Raw genomic sequence first — 26,753 nt, forward strand, 5'->3', positions numbered from 1 at the left:
CAAAATCAAGGTAGTAAAGGCTCCTGGTTCTTATTTGGACTATTGAATACCTGCCTTTATATAAACACCCTCTTTGGATTTAAGATTATATATATATATATATATATATATATATATATATATATATATATATATATATATATATATATATATATATATATATATATATATATATGTATTTTTTATCATCCCTAAAGGGACAGTACACTAGTACTAGTTTTTCCATTAATGTATTTTCAATCGCTTGCTATACCAGCTGCAGAGTATAAAATATTTGATAAATTGCATTTTCAGGTTTTTTGTGTATATGAATTAGCTGGTTTTATGCTTTTAAACCACAGCCTATTACAGTGGGTTGAACTTTAAAGTAATATAATATCTCATTATGTTATCACTTTGTGTACACACACTTACTTCCTTATCTTATATTTGTCTGGAAAACCAAAGCTCAATACTTAGATAGAATAATGGAAAATGATCATGTTATTACTTAACTATCCAGCATCCCACTGAGAGTGTAACTTCTTCTGCTGGCTGTGTTTACTTAGGCTTGTCAATAGTGTATACTCCAGTACAGAAACTTTCAGTATAGGTTGTGATACCACAGGCTACAGTAAATCAGCTATTTCAAATGCTGAAATAGGAGTCAAGGAGCTACTTGTAAACAATTTAATACACTCTAGCAGGTAAAATGGATCATTGGGAATAATTTAAAGGGGAGAACATTTTTGGGTGAACTTTCCCTTTAATAAACACTTAGAATGAAACAGGCAAATTAAAGATTTATAATGTACTTGTATATATGTATAAACAAATAAGAAAATATTTAGAGGGGGTTCTTGGTTCAAATTAATTCTTTATTCAAGATGAAAAACTACAAAGAATGGTTTTCAGGTACTTTGATAGTGACACTTACAAAACTGGCTTCAAGTTACAGAATCAGTGTTACGTTGCACTGAGTCACTGACCAATGTTGTCAGTCTAAATTATTTCATCTTGGTAAAGTCTCAGACAAAAACCATGCATATCAGCAAAATGTCAGTTTTACAAGAAACCCCTGCAATACAGTTATAGTATGCCTCTTCATTTACAATACAAAGTTTTACCTTCAGGAATAACCTTCTAAGTATATATACAAATATATTATCTAAAGAAACTGAACCCTGCAGACAGTAAAATTCACACAATCATTTAATAGGAGAAATGTGTTTCTCCCATATTTAAAAGCACAATATAAACACTAGCTTTTCTGTTTAGTGTTATCATAATACATATATTAAGTGATTAGCTATTGTAGCACATTTTGTTCTCATACTGATTGTAGTCTGGAGCTTACGTCTATACAAAACATACTTGAATTATTTTATCTTAAGAACAAAATGATACTAGAATTCTTCTCATAAAAGCAACTGAAATAGGTAAATTAACTTATCAATAAATTAAGCTGTGCATCACAAAATACATTATCAAGGTGAAATACAGGCACTTGACTGTTCAATGTGCAAGGCAAAACCTTTACTGGAAACAGTATAAGGCAGTCTAAATTACAACCAGTGTATACATTCACTAAGGAATTACTTTTTTTGGTAAAACCAAGTATTTTTTTTTTTTTTTCTTTTCTTTTTTTTTTTTTAAACTATAATAGAGGCACAATCAAGGCACCCTAATCTTTCACAGGTATTGTTGAAACTATGGTTATGTCATTCTATTAAATGGAGAAAAACAAAATAGAAGTGCAAATTGACTTCTTAGAGATTCAGATAAATATAAAAAAGTACATAAGAATACAATACTTAGACCTTGGTATAAAATGACAACATGAAAGTCATGGAACCTGCTACTCTCAGAGGAAATATATTGCATATTTTTTAGGTCGCTAAAACGTTCAGTCTAACTCTTCCCAATTCTCTGTAAGGTTGCCCTTGCTCCTTCGTCTAATACTAACTAATTTACCAGCAGATTTAATACTCCATTTAGAGCTGTTTCCTGAACTCATTAAGTTTGTATATTTAGTTGATCCTTTGGTTTCGTCTTCCCAGCCTGGCCAGGAATGATGATCTTCTAATGGATCATCAGTGAAACATGGGTGCTCCTCTACAGTGATCTGTGGCGGATCCCATCCCTCAATTTCATCAGCTTTCTTTGGCTGTGCATTCTGTTTTATTGCCAAACTGTCCCAAAAGCCAGATTTTTTTTCTGCCTTCACTTCTTCTTTTGTTTTCACAGAAGCTCTGCGAAAAAACAGAACGAAAATGAGAAAATAAATTTTAATCTTCAAGCATTTAGTGATAAACATTTATTTAATTCATTTAATGCTGTATTTTCTAAGTACTTTAAGCACAGATCTCCCAGAACATCACAATGATAACAAGCTATAGCTTGATCTGGTTACCATGTTGACAAATAGAAAATGGCGGAGATCTTAACTTGAATAAAAGCACAATCACATCTTGCAGTACAATAAAATGACTTTCAGTAACTGTAAGTATAAAAAAAGGCCCAAGGTCAGTTTTATAAAATTCCAATATGGTTATTTTCAGCAAAGTACAAAAGTATTTGTAATCAAGTAATTATAAAAAAAAAATAATAGCCCTTTATTGCTTCTCCATAACCATTTCCTCTGTTTTCTTTCAGCTGAGGTCCCTCGTCAGATATTTATTTCCATAACTTGCTTTTTTTTTCCCCATTTCTTATCTACCTAACATTTATGTATTTCTCTGTGATCACTCAATATGTTTCTTTAATTGAGCCTTGTCAGCACATGGTAATGTGAAGAGGAGAGTTTGTTTTAACCCCTCTATCCAAAGACTGGAAATTAAAGGGACAGTCTACCTTCATAATAAAGTGATCTATTTCGCTATATTTACCCTTAGCTAACTAGCCAACATGACCTACTTATCTGGTATCAAGATAAGATAATGTCAGGCTACAGTCTCCTTTGTTTTTCAAAAAGAGTATTCCATAACATTGGACATTCATAAGTTTGGGGCCACTTAATTTTTCTCTAATCTAGTTTTCAATTAAAGGGACATAAACCTCCAAAATACTCTGTCATGATTCAGACAGAATGTTGGGTGTAGCGTTCATATTACATGTTGAAAGTAAACTCGAACGCGTGAGTGCAATCGTGATTTACACTAGAAGGATTACTGCGTCCTCAGAGCTCTGGTTTACTGTTTCACAAAACAAAAAAGTGTCACAAAACACATTAAAAAGTATAGTTACACTCATAACAACACTATCTAATAAAAAGTATTTAATAATAATATTGCACACAAAATGTTATAAGGGCTCAAAGATAAGAAGTCTCAGGTGTTAAAAAAAGGCAGGCAAATGGCTTTAACATAGAGAAACATAAATATAAATGTCTAAATATGTATATAAAAAACATCCAAACAAAAAAGAGGCGCCGCATGTGTGGATCAATCAAATGATGATGAAGGATCTAATATGGCAAACAGGGTACTCACATTTGGTAGAAGCGCCCTGGCGTGCTAATGGGGGCATGCTGGATAATTATAGCAACCAAGCTTGCTGCTCCCTGGTTTGCTGGAACACAGGAAACTCAGCTACTGCAAGCGATTTGCCTGATTAAACAGCGTCTGAATGCGCAGAGAAACGCATTGCATATACAATTAGAGGAATGTGCATACCACCTGTTGGTTACCTGCTCTGTTGATTTTAAGTATTTTATGTTGGTTTTAAGAAATATACTTATTTTATCGTGGATCCGCCTTCATTTGAGACCTATAGCTCCTTTGCAAGTTGCTTGCAGTAGCTGAGTTTCCTGTGTTCCAGCAAACCAGGGAGCAGCAAGCTGGGTTGCTATAATCATCCATCATGCCTCCATTAGCACGCCAGGGCGCTTCTACCAAATGCGAGTACTCTGCCATATTAGATCCTTCATAATTAATTGATTGATCCACAGATGCAGTGCCTCTTTTTTGTTTTGATGTTTTTTTTAGGGAATATGAGAAGAGTGCAGCCTGGCCTGAGTGGTATATGAGGAGAACTTTGGTTATCTGAAGTGCTTATTTTATTGGAGGACATTGTGACATTTTTATGTGTTTATATGTGCGTTCAGATGTATTTATGCATTTGTATGTGTATATACTGTATGTATTTACAGACATATATACACATATAAACACATACATACATATGTACACCCATACAGACATGTATATACATATAAACACATACATACATATGTACACCCATACAGACATGTATATACATATAAACACATACACACATACATACATACACCCATACAGACATGTATATACATATAAACACATACATACATACATACATACATACACCCATACAGACATATATACACATATAAACACATACATACATACATACATATATACACCCATACAGACATGTATATACATAAAAACACATACATACATACATACACCCATACAGACATGTATATACATAAAAACACATACATACATACATACATACACCCATACAGACATGTATATAAGTGCATTGGACCCCTTTGCAGTTAAGAAGATGAAAGCATGTAAAATCCTATTTATGCAAAATTCATTTTTAATAAAGTGTTATGCTGTGTATTTACTGTATATATTTCACATTCCAATGTTCTGCACATATTTCTGTATTTCTAAATAGATATTCCTATATATCTGTATATATCTATACCAATATATATATAATGTATATATAGATGTAGAAATATGTATTTATGTATTAATAAATAAAACATTCTTCTATGTGAAGAACATTGAAATTTGAAATATTAATATGTTCGTGTTGGGTTAGAGCACTTGAGAATATGCAGTTGGGTTTGCATGCAAGAAGGGTGTTAGTTTTTTTTTCTCCACTTTTGTTAACCCATTGACTCTTATGGGGGCAAACATTAACACAATCACAATATTCAAAGTTCGGCTTTTAGCATGAGTGAAAATGTTTTTACTTTCAACTTCTAATATGAGCGCTACCTATTTATATTATTGCCCTTTGCAGTCAAAAACCTGGTCATATATTATATACCTCTGAACCCTTATAAAAATAGTTTTTAATATTTATATGACTCATTTTTATCAGACAGTGTTTTTTATTTTAACCCTAACCCTTTACGTGAGGTCAGTTGCGTTAATCCGCTGCAGTGTGTTGAATTCGATTGCACTTGAGTGAGCACATTTATTTTCAAGTTGCAATAACGTGCATATTAACGATCCTGCGATATTAGTGTGCCACTTGTAATATAGCCTATAGTAGAGATTTTTCATTTTACTTCTATTAACAAATGTACTTAATTCTCCTGGAATCTTTTTTTGAAAAGCAAACCTAGGTAAGCTCAGGAGCAGCAATGCACTACTGGGAAGTAGCTGGTAATTGGTCTCTATGCACATATGCCTCTTGTTTTTCAGCTCACTAAGGGCCTGATGATATAAACCTCTCCGCTCAGATGAAATGATACAAAATGATCCTCCAGAAACGCAACATCCCTAGTGAAATTTTCCTGCATTTCTGTGTGATGGAGAGACATGCCCAATGCTATATATAACTGCATATTTTCTGCTGCATTTACACTTTGTGCTTTGTATTTTATATTACTTTAGACTTCAGATTAAGTTTTATTACATTTAAACTTTGCATTTTCTATTTTGTATTTTATGTTGTACACAGCAATGTATTAAGGATTGTGAGTTTACAAATTGTGTTGATTTGACAGTTTTTTTTTCTATCTTTAACAAATTAGGATCATACTTTGTATATGTATGCCTATCTTCTACAAATTAGACATTGTATTTGCTCTATTTAAAATAAAACTGAAAATCTGGAGAGCTTCAGTTTCCCAGAGAGCTTCATTACCGATAAGAGAACTTCATTACTGTTTTTCTGAACTCACTAAATTCTATAAGAAAAAAAGCAGAACCTGGATGTCCCAGACAGATGAGAGATGTCTTCCATAGAAAGTAATGAGTTTCTCTGGGATACAGAATTTTATAGGAAAGAGAGAGAGAGGTTAAAGGGACAGTCTAGTCAAAATTAAACTTTCATAATTCAGATATGGCTTGCAATTTTAAACAACTTTCCAATTTACTTTAATCATCAAATTTGATTTATTCTCTTGATATTATTTGTTGAAAGCTAAACCTACGTAGGCTCATTTGCTAATTTCTAAGCCCTTGGAGGCCGTCTCTTATCTCAGTTCATTTCGACACTTATTCATAGCTAGACAGCGCAAGGTCATGTGTGCCATATAGATAACATTGTGCTCACTCCGTGGAGTTGTTTATGAGTCAGCACTGATTGGCTAAAATGCAATTCTAACAAAAGAACTGAAATAACATAATTTATGTAAGAACTTACCTGATAAATTTATTTATTTCATATAGACAAGAGTCCATGAGGCCCTCCCTTTTCTTATGGTGGTTATGATTTTTGTATAAAAGCACAATTATATTTCCAGTTCCTCTTTTTGTATGCTTTTTTAATCCTCATTTTATCACCTCACTACTTGGCTATTCGTTAAACTGAGTTGTGGGTGTGGTGGGAGGTGTACTTATAGGCATTTGAGGTTTGGGAAACTGCCCCCCTCCCCCCGGTAGGAATATATATCCCATACGTCACTAGCTCATGGACTCTTGCCAATTACATGAAAGAAAAGGGGTAGTCTGGTAAAATGTATATTAATATAACTGTGTTAGTTATGTAAAACTGGGGAATGGGTAACAAAGGGATTATCTATCCGGAGAACACCTAGGGCTGATATAAAGTCTCATTTTTTAGCAAATACAAATTAAACTGAAATGTTTTCACTGCAATTCAAACTTGTTTTGACACTAGTATATATTACTTTTCTGTCAGTTAAATAAGTGTATTGTGAATTTTGAGCACACTTCACCTGCATAAGGCTTGTGAGAAAAATCAGTGAGACCAGCTTTTTTAAAATGCTTACAGCATTTCAAAAGAATTCCACTTTCTAATGCTTTGATTTATTTTATAAAAGAGAAAATACAAAAATGCTATGTATGTTGTAAAAGAAAGACAAAAATGTGCAAAGTATGATTCTAATTTGTTACAGTAAAACAGAAACTTTCAAACCAAAATCAGAATATGTAAAATCACTGCTGCGTCAAACTCTAAATCTAGTAAAATATAAAATGCAAAGCTTAAATAAAATAATACTGAAAGGACACAATCTGAAGAACAAAGTAATATAAAATACAAAACACAAAGTTTAAGTGTAACAAAACTCTCATATCATGCAGTGCTATTATTGCACTGGGCTTGTCTCTTCTTCATGTACAGAAATGCAGGGAATACCCCTTAGACAAGTACAGCAAAAATTGCCTGTCTAGAATCTTGTGCGAGATCTTGCATTGCTGGAGGGTTTTCTTTTAGCATTCAGTGAGTTCAGCCCCTGTAAAGTCTGCACCACAAGCAGGAGAATATTGTATAATCAGGCCCCAGATGCTTTATGCTAGGTTTCAGTAGTTCATTGTGCAGACTGTCTGTTTAAACCATTCGTAGGGATCAAATACATAGTTATTTACATTCAATAATACAGTCATAAAATACATTTTCTTATTTGCCTTTTTACATCTCTTTAAGCACAATGTTGCTTATAAAATGGATTTGTCAATCCTCATTTTTATATGCATGAAAAAATAAAACATATATGTTATAAATATATGAACAATATTACTCAATGTTCATGATTAAAAAAAAAACATTTTAAAAATGCATGCTCAAAAAAATACCTTGGGCAACATGGGATATATTTAGCTTCAGCCCGTATTTTCAGTGTGGCCCCAATGATCTCAGGGTCTCTCCCTGATAGAGAGCTATAGATACAAGTTTACTTAAAACTGTCAAGTTATTCTTACACTTTAGTTTTAGGTGATTTTGCTCCTTTTAACAGATGCTGTTCGTCATCTTTGTTAAATATAGAGGTCACTTCTTTCCAGCCTCGAAAACTTGCACCCTGCACCTAAAAAGAAAATAATTTCCATTTTACTGACACTAAATTGCACAAATATGTTGAGCATAATAAGCAATTGCTTTCAATCAGATCGTAGTAATAAGGAAATAACAATACTTATTTAAAAAGTACATGGAATGCAATTTTTATTTGCTGCCACAAAAGCACACACACATTTAAAATGTTCAAGGCAAGTGTTCATTCATGTCTGTCCAAAATTGAAGGAAAAAAAGAGGATTAAACAATATTCAATGGGTCTATCAAGGACTGCTCTTGATTTGCAAAATGCTGCAGAATTGTACAACTGTACATTTAAAATGTGTCTAATTTTTTTTTTTTTTTTAGTGCAAATTCCAAAAAATAACAAGCAGCTGTCATTTAGAGTGAATAGTATATTATTCTAGAAGCATTCAACTCCTTGCAGACAGTATCACTGAAATGCTCAGTTAAGAGCCACTTGGGTAACAGTATAAAATACAGAACATTATGGTGTACTATGCATAAATGGCCACTAGATGGTGATAAATGCTTTAGAAAAATGGACTCCTTATTTCGGCTTTTTAATTCCAAACTGTCAACATTTTAAAATAGCTATGGGCTAAACTGGTCATTCACAGGAATAGTGGCACTCATTTTGCTGCAGATTTGCATATTCACTTTGCACAAGCTGATATTTTTATTGTAAACTGTAAAGAGAACAGGTCAAGCACTGGTCTCATTCTCAACTCAACTAAAAAACGGTATTTAACTTGTTGAATAGAGGGGGTGAATTCAGTTATTGAGTTTTATTAATTGTTTATACAACAAATAAAACTTACAATCTAAGAAAATCAGTATTATATAAAGTTTTTTATTATTTTTTTTTAAAGTAAAAGACTATAAAATGTATGTTGTACTGTGTGGTCAATACCAGCCTGTTACATGGAAATGCAACATAGATAGCATGCAACCAGCTAAAACATTATGCACCTGAAGACAACCATATTATGTATCTCCAAGACGCCTCTTTCCACTACACACAATCTTATATTTTTTCATTAAAATAAGCCAATAAAGGTCATCACAGCTGTAGCATCTGGTAAGTACATTGCAGTGTATTAGCTTTTAACAAATCTAGGTTTTAGCCAACCAGGGTAAAAAAATGTGTATGAATGACTATTATCCATAATCTCCCACATTTAGTACCATGTATATAAAAACAAAGAGCGAGCCATTTAAATGGCTTTATTGGCCCTGATTGGATATGGCTTTATCCACCTGATTAACCCAGACATGAAACCTTTGCAGGTACACAGAAATTGGAATCTGTTATTTCAGGGTCCATGGACTACTCATCTCTAACTTAAAGGGTGTCATTCTGTGGTGGGTTGCCTAGCAATTAAATTGCTATGGCTTATTGTTTTCATCACGGTGCAATGTCATTTTTTGTTACCATGCTGTGTCCATTTCATGCACAGATTCCTGTGTTGCCACTATTTAATTACACATAAGCAGCCATTTCAACCTTTGATCCTAGTCAAGTCCTGAGTCTCATCCTTGATGTTGAGACATTAATTAGCTGCAGGGTCCTTACCTGGACAGACGTTAATTGTTTTTATTTACGCATAGCGTATATCCGCAATTAAAGGGACATTATACACTCATTTTTTTCTTTGCATAAATGTTTTGTAGATGATCTATTTATATAGCCCATAAAGTGTTTTTTTTTTTTAAATGTATAGTTTTGCTTATTTCTTTCATGTAATTGGCAAGAGTCCATGAGCTAGTGACGTATGGGATATACAATCCTACCAGGAGGGGCAAAGTTTCCCAAATCTCAAAATGCCTATAAATACACCCCTCACCACACCCAAAATTCAGTTTTACAAACTTTGCCTCCTATGGAGGTGGTGAAGTAAGTTTGTGCTAAGATTTCTACGTTGATATGCTCTTCTCAGCATTTTGAAGCCCGTTTCCTCTCAGAGTACAGTGAATGTCAGAGGGATGTGAAGGGAGTATCACCTATTGAATGCAATGGTTTTCCTCATGGGAGATCTATTTAATAGGTTCTCTGTTATCGGTCGTAGAGATTAATCTCCTACCTCCCTTTTCAGATCGACTATATACTCTCATATTCCATTACCTCTACTGATAACTGTTTCAGTACTGGTTTGGCTATCTGCTATATGTGGATGGGTGTCTTCAGGTAAGTATGTTTTCATTACTTAAGACACTCTCAGCTATGGTTTGGCACTTAATGCATTTATATAAAGTTCTAAATATATGTATTGTACTTATATTTGCCATGATTCAGGTTTCAGTATATTTCCTTTTGCAGACTGTCAATTTCATATCTGGGAAATGTATTTTTTAGAAATGTATTTCTTACCTGGGGTGTAGACTTTTTTCAATTGACTGTCATTTTTCAAATTTGCGGGCAGAATTAGGCTTGCAAGGGCGCAAAATGCAAAAGTTTATTGCGTCATTCTTGGCGCAAGATTTTTTTGGCGCGAAGTTACGTTCGTTGATGCAAATTCGTCATTTCTGGCGTCTTAGTTGACGCTGTTTTTTTTCACAAGATTGCGTCATCTATGATGCGAGTGTGTCGTTTCCGGACGTTTTTGGCGCCAAAAAATATTTTTCTGTTTGTTGTGCGTCATACTTGGCGACAAATATTTTCATTATTTTAGACCCCATTCCGATTTGCCTCTTGCTTTTTTCTATGTCAGAGGGCTATTCTGTTTGCATTTTTTCCCATTCCTGAAACTGCCATATAAGGAAATTGATAATTTTGCTTTATATGTTGTTTTTTCTCTTACTTTTGCAAGATATCTCAATCTGACCTGTCTCAGAATTCACTGTTGGATCCCTGCTGCCTGATAACAGTTCTACCAAAGCTAAGTGCATTTGTTGTAAACTTGCGGTGATTATACCTCCAGCTGTGGTTTGTAATAGTTGTCATGATAAACTTTTACATGCAGAAAATGTATCCATCAGTAGTAGTTCATTACCTGTTGCTGTTCCCTCAACATCTAAAATATATGCCTGTATATTTAAAAGAATGTATTTCTGATTCTATTCAGAAGGCTTTGTCTGCCATTCCACCTTCTAATAAACCTAAAAGGTATTTTAAAACTTCTCATAAGGTTGATGAAATTTCAAATGACCAGCAACATACTGAATTATCCTTCTCTGATGAGGATCTATCTGATTCAGAAGATCATGCCTCAGATATTGACACTGATAAATCTTATTTATTTAAATTGGAGTATATTCGTTCTTTATTAAAAGAAGTGTTGATTACATTGGACATGGAAGAAGCTAGTCCTCTTGATATTAAAACTATTAAACATTTAAATTCTGTTTATAAACCTCTTGTGGTTATTCCAGAGGTTTTTCCAGTTCCTGATGCTATTTCTGATATGATTTCTAAGGAATGGAATAAGCCTGATACTTCTTTTATTCCTTCTTCAAGGTTTAAAAAAATTGTATCCTTTGCCAGACGTTAGATTGGAGTTTTGGGAAAAGATCCCCAAAGTTGATGGGGCTCTCTCTACTCTTGTTAAACGTACTACTATTCCTACGAAAGATGGTACTTCTATTAAAGATCCTTTAGATAGGAAACTTGAATCTTATCTAAGGAAAGCTTATTTATATTCAGGTCATCTTCTTAGACCTGCAATTTCTTTGGCTGATGTTGGAGCTGCTTCACTTTTTTGGTTGGATACTTTAGCGCAACAAGTATCGGATCATGATTTGTCTAGCATTGTTAAGTTGATTCCACATGCTAATAATTTCATTTGTGATGCCATTTTTTATATTATAAAAATTGATGTTAAATCTATTTCTTTAGCTATTTTAGCTAGAAGAGCTTTGTGGCTCAAATCTTGGAATGCTGATATGACTTCTAAGTCCAGATTGCTATCTCTTTCTTTCCAAGGTAATAAATTATTTGGTTCTCAGTTGGATTTAATTAATTTCAACTGTTACTGGGGGAAGGGAGTTTTTTTGCATAAGGATAAAAAAACCTAAGGGTAAATCTAAAGCTTTTAACCGTTTTCGTTCCTTTCGACAAAATAAGGAACATAAACCTAATCCTTCCCGCAAGGAATCGGCTTCCAATTGGAAGCCTTCTTCAAATTGGAATAAATCAAAGCCATTTAAGAGATCAAAACCAGCCCCCAAGTCCGCATGAAGGTGCGGCCCTCATTCCAGCTCAGCTGGTAGGGGGCAGATTAAAAATTTTCAAAGATGTTTGGATCAATTCGGTCCAAAATCATTGGATTCCGAGTATTGTCTGTCAAGGGTACAGAATAGGATTCAGAGTAAGACATGGTCCAGGGATCCTCAGGCGGAAGCAGTGGATGCATTGACATTTCCTTGGTGTTATCAACCTGCTTATATTTTCCCGCCTCTAGTTCTTCTTCCAAGAGTGATCTCCAAGATCATCATGGAGCAATCGTTTGTGCTGTTTGTAGCTCCAGCATGGCCTCACAGATTTTGGTATGCAGATCTTTTTCGGAAGTCCAGTTGCCAACCTTGGCCACTTCCACTAAGGTCAGACCTTCTATCTCAAGGTCCGTTTTTCCATCAGGATCTCAAATCATTAAATTTGAAAGTATGGAGATTGAACACTTAGTGCTTAGTCATAGAGGTTTCTCTGACTCAGTGATTAATACTATGTTGCAGGCTCGTAAATCTGTTTCTAGAAAGATTTATTATCGAGTTTGGAAGACTTACATTTCATGGTGTTCTTCTCATAAATTCTCTTGGCATTCTTTTAGAATTACTAGAATTTTACAATTTCTTCAGGATGGTTTGGATAAAGGTTTGTCTGCAAGTTCCTTGAAAGGACAAATCTCTGCTCTTTCTGTTTTATTTCATAGAAAGATTGCTAAACTTCCTGATATTCATTGTTTTGTGCAGGCTTTGGTTCGTATCAAGCCTGTCATTAAATCAATCTCTCCTCCTTGGAGTCTTAATTTAGTTTTGAAAGCTTTACAGACTCCTCCATTTGAGCCTATGCATTCTTTGGACATTAAACTACTTTCTTGGAAAGTGTTGTTTCTTTTGGCCATCTCTTCTTCTAGAAGAGTTTCTGAATTATCCGCTCTCTCTTGTGAATCTCCTTTTCTGATTTTTCATCAGGATAAGGCGGTTTTCCGGATCTCATTTAAATTCTTACCCAAGGTTGTGAATTCTTCCTTGTGTCCTAATCCTAAAAATTCTTTGGAGAGATCCTTGCATTCTTTGGATGTGGCAAGAGCTTTGAAAAATTATGTTGAAGCTACTAAAGATTTCAGGAAGACTTCTAGTCTATTTGTTATATTTTCTGGTTCTAGGAAAGGTCAGAAGGCTTCTGCTGTTTCCTTGGCTTCATGGTTAAAGCTTTTGATTCATCAAGCTTATTTGGAGTTGGGTCAAGCCCCGCCTCAGAGAATTACAACTTATTCTACTAGATCAGTCTCCACTTCGTGGTCTATTAAGAATGAAGCTTCAATTGATCAGATTTGCAAAGCAGCAACCTGGTCTTCTTTGCATACATTTACTAAATTCTACCGTATTGATGTATTTGCTTCTTCGGAAGCAGCTTTTGGTAGAAAAGTTCTTCAGGCAGCTGTTTCAGTTTGATTCTTCTGCTTATGTTTTAAGTTTTTCTTTTCATTCATGAGAATAAACTTATATTTTGGGTTGTGGATTAATAATTTTTTTTACAGCAAAAAATGGCTGTTTTTATTTTTATCCCTCCCTCTCTAGTGACTCTTGCGTGGAGTTCCACATCTTGGGTATTGCTATCCCATACGTCACTAGCTCATGGACTCTTGCCAATTACATGAAAGAAAACATAATGTATGTAAGAACTTACATGATAAATTAATTTCTTTCATATTGGCAAGAGTCCATGAGGCTCATCCCTTTTTTTTGGTGGTTATGATTTTTTTGTATAAAGCACAATTATTTCCAAATTCCTTTGTTGATACTTTTTACTCCTTTCTTTATCACCCCACTACTTGGCTATTAATTAATCTGAATTGTGGGTGTGGTGAGGGGTGTATTTATAGGCATTTTGAGGTTTGGGAAACTTTGCCCCTCCTGGTAGGATTGTATATCCCATACGTCACTAGCTCATGGACTCTTGCCAATATGAAATAAATTAATATATCAGGTAAGTTCTTACATAAATTATGTTTTTTAAATAACATTGCTCTGATTTTCAGACTCCTAACCAAGCCCCAAAGTTTTATGAGAATACCATCAGCTACCTTCTCCAGCTTGCTCCTGTTTGTGTAAAGGGTCTTTTCATATGCAAAAGAAGGGGGAGAGGGAGTGTCTTATTTCCCACTTGCAGTGGGCTTTTCAACTACCTTTTCAACAGATCTAAACTGAGAGCTTCTAAGTAAGTTTTTAAACAGTTTTATACTGGATATTTATATCAGTATCTGTGCATCTTATTCTTTATAGTAGTGTCTATTACATGCAGTTATATGAAAATGAGTGTATACTATCCCTTTAAGCACTACAATGCAAAGATCGCTTCATATCCCTAAACAACATTCACTGAATTTCACCTTGTCCATGTAACAAGCTTTAAAGAGACCTCTTACCCCCTGCCTCACTCTTAGTAAATATCCAAAAGTAAAGTATGGACAGGAGGCGAGGGAACCTGGTGAATACGGTTTAGGCATATGAGCCAAGAATTTATGAGAGCTGCATTGATGGTTTTATTTCTGTTTATTTTGAATTACCCCAGGCACAGACTAATATTCACCAGTAAATAAATGACAAACAAAAGAAATGTAAAATATGCCGGGAGAAATTAAGAACAATAAAATAATTTTGGGACTCAATAATAAAAAACAAAAAAGATATCTCATCTATTCCAGCTCCCTTAACTCTCTTACTAACAAACACTGACTCTCCGATAGGGCATAATAAGATAGTGGAAAATACCATGAATATACATTGCTGTGTGCCGATATACTCAATCTTAGCTAATGGTAAACTACTGACCAGAACAGAAATGATAGACAAAAATATACTTAAGGGCCAGAACTGGTACGAATATCTACAACTCTCTCACTATATTAACCATAACAAGAAAAAGATAGACCTTATTAGGCCGCTCACCCCGTTTGAATCTATATGCTACTCTCCAGGTACATCGAAAAAGGGGCTATCACAATCATATAAATTGTTAGTAGCGATGCACTCAAAACAGTTACCAACCTATACTAAGGTGTAGGAGGGGGAACTACAGATGTCCTTAACACCAAACAAGTGGCAGACGATCTTTAATCAAATGGGGAAAGCCCCGTCTTCCATGAATATCACAGAGACCAATATAAAGCTGCTTACCAGATGGAATTTAACCCCCAAAAGATTGTTTAACATTTATCCAAATACTAGCAAACTGTGTTGGAGGGGATGTGGGCAGGAAGGAAATCTTTCACATATATGGTGGAGCTGTCCCTTATTGAAAACATATTGGAATGATATACAGACAGAAATAGAGAAGATACTAATAATCCAATTGGAATGTAATCCATGTATATTCCTGCTTAATAAGGTACCTAAAATTAAATGTAAATTGAGATCAATGTTGTTATATATTATGTTAAACTGTGCTAAACAGCTAATACCTAGGTTGTGGAAAAGTGCAAGAATACTGCAAGAATAGAGGGATCAGGTGTCGAGATTACTATCATTGGAAAAATATCATTATCAGCAAACCAGCCGAATTGATGAATACCACTCTATAGTGTTTTTGTGGGAAGAGTATTTGGGAACAATACAGGTGTAACTTAAACCATTAAAACCACTTCAGAAACTGATATAGCGTTGAAAAGGAGTAGCAAGAAAGGGCTAGGAAAGAATAGCGCAGCAGCAACTCAATTCAATTTAATTTGATTTAATTCAGTTTGATTTAATTAGACTTGATCCAGCTTAATTTAATTTAATGAGAACCTAGAAAATGGAAACATGGTCAAGGAATAACAAATAACAATGTTATCACTATGATGTTAAAAATACGTGATATTAATGGAAGTGTCTTATTTTTTGTTTTGTTTACTCTCTGTATTTTTGATCTTGTTTTTGTTCTTATTTTTATTATGCATGTTGTAAAATCAATAAAAATTAAAAAAAAAAAACAATAAAATAAAAATGTTATTAATTTGTCTGAAAAAAAATGTGCATGTGTAACTTTTCTGCTATGTAGTTTCTAGACAAATGTCCAACGTGTAATGTGATGTGACTTCTTTAAAACTGCTCGTTATTGAAGAGAAGCAACTACTTCAGCTGCTCACAAAGCGATACTAGATGTGCATACGGCAGTTTCGTTGACTGCCGAATGCAGAAGGAGGCCGCTTGCTGCATTCGGCTCTTTTCGGAAACAGATTTCTTCTTGTGAAAGTGTAAAACAATAAGATCTGTGCAAACCCAGTGTGTTGAACTTTCACAAGAAGAAATCCAGCTCCAAAAAGAGCCAAATTCCGCAAGAGTCCATCTTCTTCTGCATTCGGCAGCTAACAAAACAGGTAGAATACCACCTTGTCAACTATGTCATAATAAAACAATTTCACATGAAATTTGGTAATCTTGATGTATGTATATATATATATAAATATATATATATATATATATATATATATATATATATATATATATATATATATATATATATATATATATATATATATATATATATATATACACACATACATACAGACATTATAGATAGAGATAGATATAATTTTTTAAAGTGACATAAAAAAAGTTGGGATAGAGACAAAATATAATATTATGTACTTTAATTACCTGCAAATTTATACTGCAGTGCCTCACCATTAAATCTTTCTTTTTAGTTTCTGAATTGTAAAGCTCTAACTCCCCCCACACATTTCCTTCTATGGCTGTATCTATATCTATTGTAGTTTTGATAGAATGCAAAAGTGAATAGGGATTATCTGCTGGAGCATGCCTAGAAGCTGTGAACTCAGTTGAAATACAATGCCTGTGTCTAAACACTGATAAAGTGGGGTGGAGTTGGCTGCTCCAGGCAGCTTAGCTATGCAATTAATTTTGCTTATATTTGAAAATTATTTTAAAATACTTTCCAGCAATTTTTAAACAATTTTTTTCATGCAAACTATTTTAAATTAATTAGCCCTTTTAGGATATGTACATATCTCAACCTGTTTTATGTCCCTTCAAATAATACTACTTTGCCCTACCCTGCTAATTTTTTCCTTAAATGCTTTTCTTAAACCTTTATCTCATACTAGTAATATCCTCATTAACCTATTAAATTTTTTCTAAATTTAACATGTTTTTTTAATTATTATAATCTTTGAATTATAAGTGAAATTGTTTCTATCAATAAACTAGAGAAGCAGAAATGACATTTAACAATTTAATTTTAACGCAACTAATCTGTCCATAACAAAATTCATTACACTGCTTTGATCTGAAAGTACACTTCAAACTGTAGGTCACGGTAGCTTCTCAAATGTAATTTATTCAAGTTTATAGTTTCAGCATGAAAATGTTGTTTGTGGGCTTGATTAAATAGGCCTGACATTATATGAACTCGCAAAACGAACTGGTACTTCTATTCCTGAATATTTACTAGCTGCAACAAATCATGTCTTTATCAGTTCAATGTATCCGTAGAAATGCTAATCAAAATGCTCAACCTGTTAGTTAGGTATTGTGTGAGATAAGCATATTATTTATTTATTAAAATGACATTCAGCGCATTAAATATGCTTTGTTATTTAACAGGAATTAAAAGGTTTCATTGAACAAAACCTGACTACAAAATATATATTTTTTAAATTTTTAACAAAATTTGCATTTTTTTTTTCTAGTCTAGGGACATGCCCCCTTGAAATCCTTTTGAGAATTACTTCCTATGGCATCTGCTGTGGCCAAATTAGGCCAGACATAAAAAAAATAAACAAGAAAAATACTATAGTATAGTATAGATTTATTTTTTTATATTTTTAGCCAAAATTAAGCATTTTATGAAAATTACATTTTGAATTTAAGGTTCCTTTAAACAAAGGGAAAAACACACCAGAAATACCTACTAGTTTTAAACTGATTTAAACCCTTAAAGGGACACTGTACCCAAAAGTTTTCTTTCGTGATTCAGATTGAGCATGCACTTTTAAGCAATTTTCTAATTTACTCCTATTATCAATTTTTCTTCGTTCTCTTGCTATCATTTGAAAAAGAAGGCATCTAAGCTTTTTTTTTTGTTTAGTACTCTGGACAGCACTTTTTTATTGGTGGATGAATTTATCCACCAATCAGCAAGGACAACCCAGGTTGTTCACCAAAAATGGGCCGGCATCGAAACTTACTTTTACTCCTTGATAATAGGAGTAAATTAGAAAGTTGCTTAAAATTTCATGCTCAATCTGAATCACGAAAGAAATTTTTTGGGTACAGTGTCCCTTTAAGGCCGGGCATTTCAGACTAAAACTTCCCCAAAAGACCAGAGCATTTTTGCCATCACTACATTTAAAACAGAAATAGAGACCTTTTTTTATAATTTACCTATCAAAACTATTTCACCGCCAAATGCGATCAAATAAAAAAATTGTTAACTTTTTCACAAACTTTAGGTTTCTCACTGAAATTATTTACAAACAGCTTGTGCAATCATAGCACAAATGGTTGTAAAATCTTCTCTGGGATCCCCTTAGTTCAGAAATAGCAGACATATATGGCTTTAGCATTGCTTTTTGGCAATTAGAAGGCCGCTTAATGCAGCTGCGCACCACACTTTTATTATGCCCAGCAGTGAAGGGGTTAATTAGGTAGTTTGTAGGGTTAATTTTAGCTTTAGTGTAGACATTACCCTCCCACCTGAAACTTTCCACCCGCTGATCCCTACCTGACCCTTTTCAAACAGCTCTCTCCCCCCCTCCATGGTCACCCCATCTTAAGTACTGGCAGAAAGTCTGCCAGTATGAAAAAAATTGGCTTTTTTTTTTTTAATATAATTTATTTTTCTATTTTCTGCAGTGTAGGATCCCCTTACCCCCCAACCAGCTCTCTAAACCAACCCCCTCTACCTATTCGCCACCATCTTAGGTACTGGCAGCTGTCTGCCAGTACCCTGTTTGCAGTATTTTTTATTTTTTTTTAATAAAAAACCCTACAAAAACATTTTTTTCTGTAGTGTAGCTGCCCCCTACCTCCCCCTCCCCATCTGAGATTATATATGTACCTACCCTCTATTCCCCCCTTCAATGTCTAGTATCCACCTCTCCCTGCTCCCCCCTCCCCCCTCCCGGCAGCTGTGTTTCTTTCCATAGCATAGCGGTCCCACCCGCTCCCGCCCTCCTCCAGTGATGGGCCGTCCACCTATTACTCTCCCACCCACCAACGATTGGCCCTCTATGCATCGGTAACTCTGCCATTCTATTTCTACAGGGTACAGCGCTGGTCATTAAGGGTTATATCAAGTGCCTACCAAGAATATGGTTTTTATATTAGCAAACTTAGGCCTAGATTTGGAGTTTAGCGGTAGCCGTGAAAACCAGCGTTAGAGGCTCCTAACGCTGGTTTTAGGCTACCGCCGGTATTTGGAGTCATTCAAAAAAGGGTCTAACGCTCACTTTTCAGCCGCGACTTTTCCATACCGCAGATCCCCTTACGTCTATTGCGTATCCTATCTTTTCAATGGGATCTTTCTAACTCCGGTATTTAGAGTCGTGTCTGAAGTGAGCGTTAGAAATCTAACGACAAAACTCCAGCCGCAGAAAAAAGTCAGTAGTTAAGAGCTTTCTGGGCTAACGCCGGTTTATAAAGCTCTTAACTACTGTGCTCTAAAGTACACTAACACCCATAAACTACCTATGTACCCCTAAACCGAGGTCCCCCCACATCGCCGACACTCGATTAATTTTTTTTTAACCCCTAATCTGCCGACCGCCACCTACGTTATACTTATGTACCCCTAATCTGCTGCCCCTAACACCGCCGACCCCTATATTTATTAACCCCTAACCTGCCCCCCACAACGTCGCAGCCAGCTACCTACAATAATTAACCCCTAATCTGCCGACCGCAAAGAGCCGCCACCTACATTATAGCTATGTACCACTAATCTGCTGCCCCTAACACCGCCGACCCCTATATTATATTTATTAACCCTTAATCTGCCCCCCTCAACGTCGCCTCCACCTGCCTACACTTATTAACCCCTAATCTGCCGAGCGGACCGCACCGCTACTATAATAAAGTTATTAACCCCTAATCCGCCTCACTAACCCTATAATAAATAGTATTAACCCCTAATCTGCCCTCCCTAACATCGCCGACACCTAACTTCAATTATTAACCCCTAATCTGCCGACTGGAGCTCACCGCTATTCTAATAAATGTATTAACCCCTAAAGCTAAGTCTAACCCCTAATCAGCCAATCAGATTGAGCTCGCATTCTATTGGCTGTTCCGGTCAGCCAATAGAATGCAAGCTCAATCTGATTGGCTGATTGGATCAGCCAATCGGATTGAACTTGATTCTGATTGGCTGATTCCATCAGCCAATCAGAATATTCCTACCTTAATTCCGATTGGCTGATAGAATCCTATCAGCCAATCGGAATTCGAGGGACGCCATCTTGGATGACGTCATTTAAAGGAACCGTCATTCGTCGTTCAGTCGTCGGCCAGGATGGATGTTCCGCGTCGGAGGTCTTCAGGATGCTGCCGCTCCGCTCCGGATGGATGACGATAGAAGATGCCTCTTGGATGAAGACTTCAATCGGATGGAAGACCTCTTCTGCCCCGCTTGGATGAAGACTTCTACCGGATGGAGGACCTCTTCTTGCTCCGCTTGGATGAAGAATTTGGCTCGGCTGGGTGAAGACGACTCAAGGTAGGGAGATCTTCAGGGGCTTAGTGTTAGGTTTATTTAAGGGGGGTTTGGGTTAGATTAGGGGTATGTGGGTGGTGGGTTGTAATGTTGGGGGGGGTATTGTATGTTTTTTTTTACAGGCAAAAGAGCAGAACTTCTTGGGGCATGCCCCGCAAAGGGCACTGTTCAGGGCTGGTAAGGTAAAAGAGCTTTGAACTTTAGTAATTTAGAATAGGGTAGGGCATTTTTTTATTTTGGGGGGCTTTGTTATTTTATTAGGGGGCTTAGAGTAGGTGTAATTAGTTTAAAATTGTTGTAATATATTTCTAATGTTTGTAAATATTTTTTTATTTTTTATAACTTAGTTCTTTTTTATTTTTTGTACTTTAGTTAGTTTATTTCATTGTATTTATTTGTAGGAATTGTATTTAATTTATTGATAGTGTAGTGTTAGGTTTAATTGTAGATAATTATAGGTATTTTATTTAATTAATTTATTGATAGTGTAGTGTTAGGTTTAATTGTAACTTAGGTTAGGATTTATTTTACAGTTAAATTTGTAATTATTTTAACTATTTTAGCTATCAAATAGTTCTTAACTATTTAATAGCTATTGTACCTGGTTAAAATAAATACAAAATTACCTGTAAAATAAATATTAATCCTAAAATAGCTATAATATAATTATAATTTATATTGTAGCTATATTAGGATTTATTTTACAGGTAAGTATTTAGCTTTAAATAGGAATAATTTATTTAATAAGAGTTAATTAATTTCGTTAGATTAAAATTATATTTAACTTAGGGGGGTGTTAGTGTTAGACTCAGCTTTAGGGGTTAATACATTTATTAGAATAGCGGTGAGCTCCAGTCGGCAGATTAGGGGTTAATAATTTAAATTAGGTGTCGGCGATGTTAGGGAGGGCAGATTAGGGGTTAATACTATTTATTATAGGGTTAGTGAGGCGGATTAGGGGTTAATAACTTTATAATAATAGCGGTGCGGTCCGCTCGGCAGATTAGGGGTTTAATAAGTGTAGGCAGGTGGAGGCGACGTTGTGGGGGGCAGATTAGGGGTTAATAAATATAATATAGGGGTCGGCGGTGTTAGGGAAGCAGATTAGGGGTACATAGGGATAATGTAAGTAGCGACGGTTTACGGAGTGGCAGATTAGGGGTTAATAATAATATGCAGGGGTCAGCAGAATAGGGGTTAATAAGTGTAAGGTTAGGGGTGTTTAGACTCGGGGTACATGTTAGAGTGTTAGGTGCAGACGTAGGAAGTGTTTCCCCATAGGAAACAATGGGGCTGCGTTAGGAGCTGAACGCGGCTTTTTTGCAGGTGTTAGGTTTTTTTTCAGCTCAAACAGCCCCATTGTTTCCTATGGGGGAATTGTGCACGAGCACGTTTTTGAGGCTGGCCGTGTCCGTAAGCAACTCTGGTATCGAGAGTTGAAGTTGCGTTAAATATGCTCTACGCTCCTTTTTTGGAGCCTAACGCAGCCATTCTGTGGACTCTCAATACCAGAGTTATTTTAAAGGTGCGGCCAGAAAAAAGCCAGCGTTGGATACGCGGGTCGTTACCGACAAAACTCTAAATCTAGCCGTAAGGAAATAAACAAGTTTTTTAGACCGGTATAGTTAACACATCTCATGCACTGACCATATTCACATTTATTTAGACATGACACAAGATCTAGCATATGTATGGATGCCATTTTTTCACATTTTGTATAACAATGTAAAGCATATTTTGGAAAGTATGCTCTAAAATGTGTTTTGCTCAACTCTTCAGCCAATGACAAATTCCTGGTTAAAGGGACAGTATACACCCATTTTCATATAACTGCATGTAATAGACACTACTGTAAAAAAGAATATGCACAGATACGGATATAAAAATCCAGTATAAAACCTTTTAAAAACTTACTTAGAAGCTTCCAATTTAGCACTGTTGATGAGGTTAGGCTGGGACACCCACTGAAATTGGCTGAGAAAGCAGAAAGAGCAGACACCTCCCCTGCATATGAAAAGATCCAATATATAAACAGGAGAATGCTGAAATCTGTAGACATCTGTAAACATCTAAAACCTTGGAGCTTGGTTAGGAGCCTCAAAATCACAGGGTTATTTAAAAATAAGCAAAACTATACTTTTTTACAAAAACACCATCAGATGGGCTATATACATTAGGTGCGTGGTATTCTGGAAAATAATATACTCTAATCCATTAAATAATGTAAACCTAAAACTATTGACCCCTATGTGTTTAACCCTGCAAACTCAAAGAACACTGATCTTAGCCAAAAACGCTGCTGATTGGAATAGCAGTGCTAGTCACACGACTCAAATGTAGAACTAGCACTGACTGGATTACCAGTGTTCTCTGCTAGGGAGCAGCAATGCTCTGCCAGTCCTGAGCTGTATTTCTACTATGTGTTTAACCCTTTGTGGGGGTTAAACACAAAGTAGTCTAGGGTTGATAGTTTTAAAGTTATATACTGTAATGAATTACTGTCCCTTTAAATCCAGGGTTGCTATTCTTTATTCAAGCTCATGTAAATGTTCCATTTAATGATGTTTTGCTGGCTCTTTCATTCAAGCTGGAATCTGTAATGTTTGTTTTGCAGGAGCAGCACAATAATCTTTATGTGAGTAAATGGCTGCTGTCCTGAAACAATGAGAGATTTTCTTTGATAAAGGAAACATCAGATGTCCAGCAGAAGTAACAGCCCATTAAAATTTAAACTATTTGTCGGGTTTCTATGCCTGGCTGAAAGTATGACCAGGCTTTTGACAAATTTAAAAGGGCTAATCGCCATCTTGCCTTTGTTTTCGGCTGATAACTATTTCCAAACCTCAGTCTGTATTGTCAGTGTGTTTTTTCCAGTGGTCATAATCCTAAAATTCTTCTGCTATTAATATACCTAAAGCTTGAAATCCTTAACACTGAAACCAACACAAAAAGGCCAGATTACAAGTGGAGCGTTATTTAACACTCCCACTCTAGTGTAAACTGTGCTAGAAGCTTTTTTGTGCGAGTAGCGTTGCGCTTGTATTACAAGTTGAAAGTAAACCGTTTTCGCCTGCGCGCTAACCTGACGATTGTAAAAAGCCAAACTTACAATATTGCACATGCGATAACGTATTCCCCCATAGAATTCAATGGAGCAAAAAAAGTAAAAAAAAAAAAAAAAAAACTAACACCCTACTCACGATCAAACTGATAGCATTTTCTCAAGTGTGCTAACCTGACATGAAAATATGATTATTTCACATTCCAATGTTCTTCACAAAGAATAGGTTCTATTTATTCATAAACACATATTTCTAAATATATATATATATATATATATATATATATATATATATATATATATATATATATATATATATAGGTATTTGGTACAATTATATAATATATATATATATATATATATATATATACTTACATACATACATGTAAATATAAAAGAGAGAAAACAATCATATATAGAATTCAGCGCAACAATTACCATGTATAAGTTATTGTTCTATTATAAGGCGTATTAGTGCTAACAAAGTCTTAGTATAGAAATACTTTTCGTTGAAACGAAAAGCCTACAGGGTCTTTTCTGTTTCCAATCTTAGTGTGGAATATGATCTACAGCATTCACTATAGTAGATGTCTCCTTACCAGATTTACCCTCAATCATATGAGGTAATGAATGGTCACGAAAAGGTAAATTCAGGTGATTCTGGAGCGGCGGTGGTGTGTTGTCTGTGACTGTTTTCCACAGTAGAGTGTTGGTACTTTATTCTTGTACGTGCCACTTGCTGAATGGAAACTTCCAATAGCTCTTTTTCTTATATTGGAGAACTTGTCTGTGGTCTCTCAGGAGTATGGTGTTATCCCAGTTCGGTATTTTATAGAGGGAAAGAGGACAAAAGAAACATAGCGTAATACTGTATACAAAGTGTTAATTTATTACAGTGAATTAAACGCTACACACTTACATTTTAAAACCTCAATCCATGATGAGGTAAGCATTCAAACATTAAAAAATAGTTAAAAGGTGTAGATTGAACCAGGTCAATCTAATGGTTGTAGGGCTTGATACAGGAAAACGTGATTGCCGGTAATTAATGTCCGTTAGTAAACCCCCAGTCACTTGTATATGTTGGTAGAAAATTGCAGTGCACTTGCAATAATCAAATAGTGTGACTTGGAAAAAACAATATAATAGGATTAAGGAGCCACTATTAGACCTGTTGTTAAATGGCAGGCTACGTGATTTTAGAAGTCTGCTGTCATGCGAGAGGCTTGGAGACGGCAAACAAGGAATGAGCCGGACCGCTGAGTAAATAAAGACTGCACTGCCACTATTCAAAGAACCTTACGCGTTTCGAAGTGTGTCCGTATGGTACTTCTTCGTCAGAGGTAATGTCACACATGACACATTACCTCTGACGAAGAAGTACCATACGGACACACTTCGAAACGCGTAAGGTTCTTTGAATAGTGGCAGTGCAGTCTTTATTTACTCAGCGGTCCGGCTCATTCCTTGTTTGCCGTCTCCAAGCCTCTCGCATGACAGCAGACTTCTAAAATCACGTAGCCTGCCATTTAACAACAGGTCTAATAGTGGCTCCTTAATCCTATTATATTGTTTTTTCCAAGTCACACTATTTGATTATTGCAAGTGCACTGCAATTTTCTACCAACATATACAAGTGACTGGGGGTTTACTAACGGACATTAATTACCGGCAATCACGTTTTCCTGTATCAAGCCCTACAACCATTAGATTGACCTGGTTCAATCTACACCTTTTAACTATTTTTTAATGTTTGAATGCTTACCTCATCATGGATTGAGGTTTTAAAATGTAAGTGTGTAGCGTTTAATTCACTGTAATAAATTAACACTTTGTATACAGTATTACGCTATGTTTCTTTTGTCCTCTTTCCCTCTATAAAATACCGAACTGGGATAACACCATACTCCTGAGAGACCACAGACAAGTTCTCCAATATAAGAAAAAGAGCTATTGGAAGTTTCCATTCAGCAAGTGGCACGTACAAGAATAAAGTACCAACACTCTACTGTGGAAAACAGTCACAGACAACACACCACCGCCGCTCCAGAATCACCTGAATTTACCTTTTCGTGACCATTCATTACCTCATATGATTGAGGGTAAATCTGGTAAGGAGACATCTACTATAGTGAATGCTGTAGATCATATTCCACACTAAGATTGGAAACAGAAAAGACCCTGTAGGCTTTTCGTTTCAACGAAAAGTATTTCTATACTAAGACTTTGTTAGCACTAATACGCCTTATAATAGAACAATAACTTATACATGGTAATTGTTGCGCTGAATTCTATATATGATTGTTTTCTCTCTTTTATATTTACATTTCTATAAGTGACAAGGGTACACTGTAATCATTTCAAGCTGCACTACCATTTGAAAAATCACGTAGTTTCATTATACTACTCTCTTTAACAGTTTCGGTCCACTTACCACATTAGGTTTAATTTAGCGCTGGTAACTCCTCTTGCCCTATTCCTTACATACATACATATATACATATATATATCCCCATATATAAATATAGGAATACTGTATCTATTTGAAAATACATAGAACATATTTCACTATGTGCAAAAACATTGGAATGTGAAATATTTACAGTAAACACACAGTATAACACTGTATTAAAAAAATGTTTTCAAAGGGATTCAATGCACTTGTGTTTATATGTGTATATTTGTCTGTAAATACATATATACACACATATAAATACATGAATACATATGTACACACACACATATATATATATATATATATATATATATATATATATATATATATATATATATATATATATATATACACACACACATACATACTTTGTTATGTACATTTTTTATGTGTT

At 35.1% G+C, this 26,753-nt stretch overlaps 1 protein-coding gene across 2 annotated transcripts in view; it reads right to left on the minus strand.

Moving 5' to 3' along the window:
• Positions 1-836: 836 nt before the first annotated feature.
• The window catches only part of TDRP (testis development related protein), a 181,189-nt gene continuing 155,272 nt past the window's right edge, over positions 837-26,753 (minus strand). For both annotated transcript variants that reach the window (XM_053710356.1, XM_053710355.1), the window contains 2 exons: positions 7,878-7,981; positions 837-2,231 (listed from right to left, as the gene is read on the minus strand). In XM_053710356.1, coding sequence (XP_053566331.1) covers positions 1,886-2,231; positions 7,878-7,981 — 450 coding nt within the window. In that variant the 3' untranslated portion in view covers positions 837-1,885. The remainder of the gene's footprint in view (positions 2,232-7,877; positions 7,982-26,753) is intronic.

Source organism: Bombina bombina, chromosome 4 (genome assembly GCF_027579735.1).
Source record: "Bombina bombina isolate aBomBom1 chromosome 4, aBomBom1.pri, whole genome shotgun sequence".
Lineage (NCBI taxonomy): Eukaryota > Metazoa > Chordata > Amphibia > Anura > Bombinatoridae > Bombina > Bombina bombina.